Source organism: Molothrus aeneus, chromosome 21 (genome assembly GCF_037042795.1).
Source record: "Molothrus aeneus isolate 106 chromosome 21, BPBGC_Maene_1.0, whole genome shotgun sequence".
NCBI lineage: Eukaryota > Metazoa > Chordata > Aves > Passeriformes > Icteridae > Molothrus > Molothrus aeneus.
In genome coordinates, this window is record NC_089666.1 from 7,064,378 (window position 1) to 7,072,709 (window position 8,332).

General features: G+C 47.4%; 1 protein-coding gene across 7 annotated transcripts in view; it reads right to left on the reverse strand.

Moving 5' to 3' along the window:
- The window catches only part of KIF1B (kinesin family member 1B), a 79,322-nt gene extending 73,567 nt beyond the window's left edge, over nt 1-5,755 (reverse strand). For all 7 annotated transcript variants that reach the window (XM_066564197.1, XM_066564193.1, XM_066564196.1 and 4 more), the window contains exons 1-2: nt 5,614-5,755; nt 343-523 (exon numbers count right to left, since the gene is read on the reverse strand). In XM_066564197.1, coding sequence (XP_066420294.1) covers nt 343-448 — 106 coding nt within the window. In that variant the 5' untranslated portion in view covers nt 449-523; nt 5,614-5,755. The remainder of the gene's footprint in view (nt 1-342; nt 524-5,613) is intronic.
- Nucleotides 5,756-8,332: the final 2,577 nt, after the last annotated feature.

The following is an 8,332-nucleotide window of genomic DNA, read 5'->3' on the forward strand; positions in this document are numbered from 1 at the left end:
TGCAATGTATTCCTCTGTCTACCACATGATGTTCCCAAACACTGAAGTCACAAAAAGGTTTTCAATTTGGTACTCCAATCCCTCTGTAAAATTTTCAAATCAGCAGAAGCAAACACCATGAACAACTCCATAAAAATCAAGATATTTGTGATTTAGACTTTCTAGTCACATTCAGAGATAATCTAGTTTGTAATGACAGCCTCAGAAAAGCAGAATAACTAAAAGATTAATTCTAGATGATACAATGATACAGTTCTCAGTCTGACAGAAGAAAATATTTAAGTCAAATATTTTAGTTTGGGAACAGAGAAAGACTCCCTTCCAAGATTAAATTAAACTTACTGGTTGAATTGCCTTGCATCTGGATGATACATTTGGACTCCTTGCTGGTTTCTCGGGAGTTGAAAGGCCGCACCCGAACAGCCACCTTCACTGACGCCCCCGACATCCTGGCTGCTGCAGCACACTCAGGGAATGGAAAGGGATCAAGAGCCTTTCAAGTTATCCTTCCTGTTGGTGTTTTCTAAGGAGAAAAATATCATTCAGTTATTTACAGCTATTGTGTTCAAGAGGTTGATAAAATCAGCAAGGTTCAATATTTCTTCATAAATGCAATTTCTGCTTTGCGGATCACCCTCCCTTACCCCCAAAAGGTGTCACTTCAAAGCCAGAACTGGGAATACACTTATCAGCACCTGTTCACTGTCTCCCTAGTCAAAAGTTTCTGTCACCTGAAGCAGTTCTTTTGAAGTGTACAAATATTTGGTTTTCATACAATTTCATACATTTCTTTTCTGGAAGAAAACCAATACTTGGTTTCCTTCCAGAAAGTAAGGATGCCAATACCAAAATAAATATCTGGTTACAACATGTGTTAGGCTTAACCTAACAAAGATAATTTTAGCAGTAAAGACACAGCTACTTAAATTTCATCATGAGGCAATGACCATGTACCCCATACCCAGGCTCTCACACTGCCAATCCTTGCTGCCACAATGCTTTAGCAATAATATTAAAACTAACTCAAGTGTCATGGGCCACAGCACACTGACTTTCAATACACATGACTCCAGAGAAAAGGGTGGACCCTTAAAGAAGCCCTTGCAGTCCTGGGAAAGTCCTCTTCTGGAAGGAAATAACAACTCACCAACTACTTGTGTATCTACTGATTAAAGGATACACTGTAAGGAAGAGGAGGAATCAGGAATTGTTACCTTCAGGGTTACTATCTATGTTCAGCCAAATGCCCACCATTAAATTCATCTCCACTATCAAAATACTTGCTCAAATCCTACCACACCTAAATGATGGAGCACTTTTGTTGCAGGGAACTATCCCTGACACCCACTATCCAAACTTCAAGGCATGTCTGAGACAGTGTTGGAATGTAGGTTTACAAAAGATTGCTTTGTTTGTATTGGTGTCAACCAGCCTTTTCCATCAGAGAAAGCTTTTCAGTTGGTCCACTACTGAGAATCCAGCTTCCTGCCACAGGACATGGGCAGTACTGGAGTCTAACAGCCTCAAAAAGCAACGAGATTCAAAGAATAAATCCTACTAGAAAGCCCCTACCCTTAGCTAGGAAAGGTCCCATGGCAGACATACAGAACATGGATGACTATAGTGACAAAACATTATTTATGTTTGATTTATCCTTATATCCTAAATATCTGCTATGGCCACTGCTGAAGAGAGGATTCAGAGCTGGGCTGATCCTTGGTCTGACTCAATGCAGGCATTTCTATCTGGAACCTGACTGACCCTGGGCAGAACTCAACCCTGCTCAACCATGCACCCAGGATTCCTGACATCTTCTCTGGTTATCAACACAGCACGAATCTGGGGAAATGCTCATTTCAGGCTTGTGATCACAGAAGTACAAAAATTACTAGCAGGTCTAAAGCAAAAGCATTTCAGCTGTAAAGTAAGTTCCACACCTGGTGAAAGTACTTATACGTGCTTAATTGAAATTATGACACATTTTCCCACAGTACAAGAAGTCTTTAATAAAACTGCAAAACTTCATTAATGCCATCACATGGTGAAGGCAGAAATTAAATTACTCCCCCAAGTAGAAGCAATTTAAAGTATTCCTTATTTTCAAAGGTACCTGAGGTATCTCATCAGACTAGAAGAATGTCTTTAGGAGCAAGCCAACTGAATCTCAATGTCATTGGTACAGCAAACTGGTTGAACAATGATTAATGACACAGCCACACCACCAGCTCAGGGTCAGTACGGAATTTTAAAAAGCTTCACTAAAATCCTGAACACAGACTAGAGCAGAAAAGTACTGGGAATGAATTCCCATGATGTTCTGGGGTGTTCTACAGAACTGCTTCTCTCCCTCTTGCACAGAGGCGCCCACTTTTGTGTGGAACTAAGAATCAAACACTCGGCATCGTTACCAACTCCTGCCCCCAGAATCCACCCTGTGGCTTTGGCTCTCCCTCCCAGCCCCTTGCACCAGCCCCTGAGCCCTCACAGCACAGCCACGTGTCAAGACTAATCCCAACACAAGGCACAGCTATTATTCAACTGACCCTGAGCCCTGCTGCTAGAAACAGCAATGTCACTGGACACGGCCACGCAGAGCCTGTTTGTGAAACACCAGTTAATAACCTGGCAGGTGCAAAACGTCCATTTCTTGTCAATTCACAGGGACTCAATTTACTTTGTCCACTGTGTTCTTATAATATTGTTTATGAAATGGAGGGGGCTTATCTTCCCTTCTTACTGTGGAGGACCACAAAGGATTTTTTTCTGATGTTTTCATAAAAACATCTCTCAGAACACTGCATTAATTTCTGCAGATATATCTGGGAAGCTGACAAACAGAGAGTGGGATGAAATAATCATCTACTTTTATATATATATATATATATATATATATATATATATATATATATATATATATATATATATATATATATATATATATATATATATATATGTTCTCAAGTACCTCTTAACATCATATGCACAATAAGAAGGCATGAAAATCACATTTCCAGAGACTCCATATGCACTAGCTAAATGACAGACTTGTTTGAAACACAACTGTGAAGAGATTCTCAAAGAGCAGATCACAAAATCACCTGCAACATGAAAATTTACCTGCTGGACTTCTGCAGTTACCAATTTTTCCCAACCCTAACTTTTGTGCTGACGGAAAATTAAATGTGGTATAATTTTAAATCTCTTTTGTTCTCAACTCTGCTGTTTTTCATAGCTGAAGTAAGCAAAACACCTACTCATATTTGCACATAGATTTTAGTTGTTTTGAATATCAATTCACTATGCAAGATTTAATTTTCATTAGTAAAAAAATTGACCAAAACCAATATAATTTGCCATGCTTTCCATACATTTAAGCTGTTGGGGTTTTGAGGGGCTTTACCACTTACCAGTTATCTTAACTGGTCATAACAATTTATAAAGGTAGCATTGCCCTCATGACATAGAATGGTAAAATAAGGCAAAATGAGCCCCAAGTTACATAGCATCACAGATAATAGACTGCAGCTGGTTTTTCAGGGTTCACATTTACCAGTAGTACCACCTCCTACTACAAAATGCTGACTACAGAGTGGAAACATAACTTGAGAAGAGAAAACCAAAATATGCAATACAGCTTGTGGTACAGATTTAGAAGAACAATATTCTTAAAAGACGATTTTTTTAAATGTTCATTATTATAGGCTTCGAGGCTGCCATCCATGCTGGAATGAATCATCTCCCTAATGTTTTGGAAGGAATCTACTAGCTGTGTCTCTTTTAATGCTCAGCCTGCATGAATGCAGTCATGAACCAAGAAGGGAACTGCGTGTGTGTCCCTGAGGTGATCTACCACTGGCTCCACAACAGGTGGTACATGACATTGGAGTTGCTCAGTGATCTTCATCAGCAAAAAGCAAATCCTACATCCTAGTTTTACACCTATTTGAAACTAAACACACTCACTCTGTAAGTCCTACAGTGAGATTTTAATATTAAAAGGTGTCATTAAAAGAAATCATCTAAATATCTTGTCTGTTTACTGGTATTCAAGCTGACAAACCCAATTGTGTCGATGAATCACCCTTCACAGGCTCAACTAGATCTGGGCTTTCCCAAAAATATCTGAATAAACATTAAGACTTGAATACTTGGATGTATCTGAAAGTTTTGGCAAACCAGTTTTTATGCAATGTCAAAATACAAACACATTGCTGTTTATTTAAGTAAAGTTACAAGCAGAGCAGGGATTTAGATTCAAATTATTATTTATACATGCAGAGAAGTCTGCAACAAGCTCGAAGTGGTTACAAAACAATGTCCAAAATCTATATCTCTGCATTCAACAAAAAAAAACACCCAAACCCACCACATATCACAAACAAAGAAGAATCACTTTTTATTTAAGAGAACCAGTCATATACCAGATAACTGTGTCATAGCTGCATGTCACAGAATGTGCTAACTTTGAAACAAAAAAATTGCTTGTAACTTAATCAGTGCAAGAGCTCTGAAGAAATAAAACAAGGACAGAGATTAGCACACGGAAAGTTGGCAAAACAGCTGTTTGGGGCAGCAGGCGTATCTGAACAAGGGGCCCCAGCAGAGCCAATTTTAGGTGCCGCATGAAGCTCGAGCAGTGCTGACAGAGTGATCGCTCAGCTGAACTCACACACACGCTCTGCTATATCTGGACCAGGTGGAGATGCCAGATCGAACAGTGCTGCAGAACTTGGCGAGGCACTGAAACCTGATCACATGCACACATGGCTATTTACCAACACTGGGTTGTGCAACAGCAAAAGAACTGAGCCAAGAAGGAGCTGGAAGCGAACAGAAATGTCGTTTAGAATTTAGAATTTGGTATGAACGTATTTACATTCCGGAAGGCAGACATAAATTCATCATCTGCTTCTGGCGGATTCTCCAGCGCGGGCGCTGCCCCCATTGCGGCGGTGGCCCCAGCGCCGGGCCCGCTCCGCCGCCCCCCGCCCGGGCACGGCCACTGCCGGCTCACCCTCCAACATGGCTGCCCGGGCCGCGCCGAGCCGGGCCGGGCCGGGCCGGGCCGGGCGCCGCTGCCGCACCCCGCACCGCCTCCCGGACCGGCGCTGCCGCCTCCGCCCCATCCGAGCCGCAAAGGGGAGCAGGGCGGCGGAACGCGGCACGGCGGGCGGCATCCAGCCGATGGGAAAGCCGGGGAGCGGCCGCCCGAGGAAAAAGGAAGGATGGAGAGGAAGGGAAGGAAGAAAGGGAAGGGCAGGGAGGGAGGGAAGCGTCCCGGGGGACGAGGAGATGGCATCGGGCAGATGGAAAGGCCGAGCGGGGCCTCACGCCCTTGCGCCGCTGCCCTGACAGCTCCAAGGTATCCAGTGCTATGCATCCATCCATCCATCCATCCATCCATCCATCCATCCGTCCGTCCGTCCGTCCGTCCCCCCCCCGCTCCCGGCCTCAGCCCTCCGCGGGGCCCCTCAGATGAGCACGGCAGCATCGCCGCCTCCCCCTCCGCATTACGGCATCAGCCCCCCACCCCCGCCCCGCTCCGGCCCCGCCAGCGCGGAGCCCCCTCAGCGCGGTCCCCTCAGCGCGGTCCCCTCAGCGCGGCCCCCTCACCTGGCGCGGGGTGTCCGCGGGACGCGGGCGGTGCGGCGTCAGCAGCCGGCGGGGGAGCGCAGCGACAAAAACCCGGCCATCCCCATCGCCGCCTCCACCGAGGCCTGGAGACCTCCCCGCTGCCGGGAACGGAGCGGGAAGGGCGAGGGAGGGAACGGAGGGAGGAGAGAAGGGGAGGGAGGAGAGCGAGGCCGGCCGGGAGGAACGGGCGCCGCACTTGCCCCAGCGCCGCTCCCGCACTGCCGGAGCGCGGGGGGAGCGCCCGGAGCGCGGGGGGAGCGCCCCGCTCCGCCAATCGCCGCGCGCCGCCCCGCCCCCTCGGCACGGCCCGCCAATGGCGCGCCGCGGAGCCCGCGAGCGCCCGCCCCCGCCCTGTCAATCACAGCCGCCAGCGCCGCCTGGCGGTGCCCGGCCGCAGCGGCACCGCCCTCCGAACCGAGCCCTCCGCCGCGCAGCGGGGGCGCGGGGAGGCGGCCCCTCACCAGCTCCAGCCAATCAGAACCCACGATGCAAATCACGTCTGCGCCCTCGGAGCCTATCGGGAACGGGGCCGCAGCACCGCCCGCCGCGCTGTGTCCGTGCGCGGCCCGGACTGTGAGGGGCGGTGGGCCCCGAGCGCGGCGTCTGCGGGCTGTGTGGGCAAGCGAGATAGAACCGGCTGGGACACCGCGGGTGTGCGGGAAAACGGGAGAAAACCGGCTGGGACACCGCGGGTGTGCGGGAAAACGGGAGAAAACCGGCTGGGACACCGCGGGTGTGCGGGAAAACGGGAGAAAATCTCGCTGTGGGAACGCGGTGTCTGAGGTAGCGAATTCCCCAGCTCCCGACTCCCTGTAATTCAGTGGGATTTGCATCCTAAACTGGGCCTAAGGGCGATGCTCAGAGGGGAGGGATTAGTAATCCTCCCTTCAAAACGTTTCTTGAGCAGCCCGAGTCATATTTTTAGACCTCATAATGTATTTTTAGACAAATGATTAAATTTAGTCAATGATGCTGTATTAACTCTCATGCTTTTAATAATTTCATGCATATTCTCATAGTAAAATTTTATTTTTGTGGCAATAGTTCAGCTTTAAGTTCCTCCTTATCATTAGTAATTTGGGAATTCCTGCTGTTAGAAACTGGCTCATGTTTAAGCTTATAAGCACCTTAAAGGAAATCACTTTACATGAAATGCCTTAATTACATATGTTTCATACACCATCATATACAAATTGGATTTAAGACGTTCAGGAGAACATTCAGGACCTGAGATTTCTAGTTTCAGAACAAGGTTTATTTCTGTTCACAGCCTCCTGGCTATTAGCTATGTTAACCTCAGCTCTGTCCCTTCTGTTCCCCTTAAGGATCAGATCTTTGGCAGAAGGAGTTATTTTTTCACTTTGGTGAAAAGTGACTGTATCCCCTCGCCAGTCTCATCTGCAGTTATGGCAACAGATGCAGAAGCCCAACAATACATGGCTGAACAGGAGGCTTAGGGAAATATTGCCACAGAAACAACAAATCAAAAATAAGGCTTTCCTGTGTCCTAGAAACTACCATTATCTGAACTTGGAATACTTCCTATTGATGGGACAGATAATTTAATGGTGGTTTTAGGGTGTGCTAACTCCTACCTAGATCTATGGAGAATTAGGTCAGCCGTTCTCTGAAAATGGCAACACCTCAAAAAAACCCTCAAACCAGTTTCAAATTCTCGTGCAAACTGCCCAGACACTGTGTGCATGCTGTAACCCCCACGGCAATAGACACCGTGATTAATTTGACTTGAGCACAGTTTGTGCAGTGTCCCTGGGAACAGCAGCTCCTGCCCCAGCCCAATGCCCAAGTTTGGGGAGTGCTCACCCGGAGCCCGAACGCTTCCCTTGGTCACAGAGCCCTGAAACAATCGGCTACAAACAGCCAGAGCACGCCAAGATGGAAAACAGGGCAATGAATGCAGCCATTTCTTGTATTTATTGGTGCAGTGGAAATGACTCCAGTGACTGAGGCTCAGCCCTGAAGCAGGGAGGCCTGCATTGAAGGCAGGGCACAGGGACACACGGTGACACTGCTGTGGTGCTCCTGGCTGCCACCCTGGTCTGAAGGCAGGGCACAGGGGCACAGGGTGACACTGCTGCAGTGCTCCTGGCTGCCACCCTGGTCTGAAGGCAGGGCACAGGGGCACACAGTGACACTGTGCTGCAGCATTCCTGGCTGCCATCCTGGTCTGAAGGCAGGGCACAGGGGCTCAGGGGCACACAGTGACACTGTGCCATCCTAGTATTACCAGCTCAGCTGCCCTCGCTGCCAGCAGGCGAGCGCTGCCAGATGTCAACTGGGCCATTACATAAGTATAAATTGTGATACAATAGAATCAATTGTCCTGAATTGCTACAGCACCAGCGCTTGCCCCAGGAACTTCTCTAGTCTCTGGTGTAGAGCTGGAGGACAAGGAGTGAGCAGTGATTCACGATAAATTCCAAGGAAAGGCCACTTTATAACGGCAGAATGAGTTAGCCATTGATGGGGTAAACCATTCCCAGCTCAGAGACGTTTACATTCTGCACACACATGGACGTGTCAAATATAAATCCCTCCCCTGACAGTTTATAAACTCTATTGCAGTGAGGTTAGTTGGATTGAAAAAGGTAAATGACATTAGTGAGGGGAAATCACCAAAACCTGCAGGTAGCATTTAATTAACTAAACTAAGAATTGTCACACAACCCATATGCTT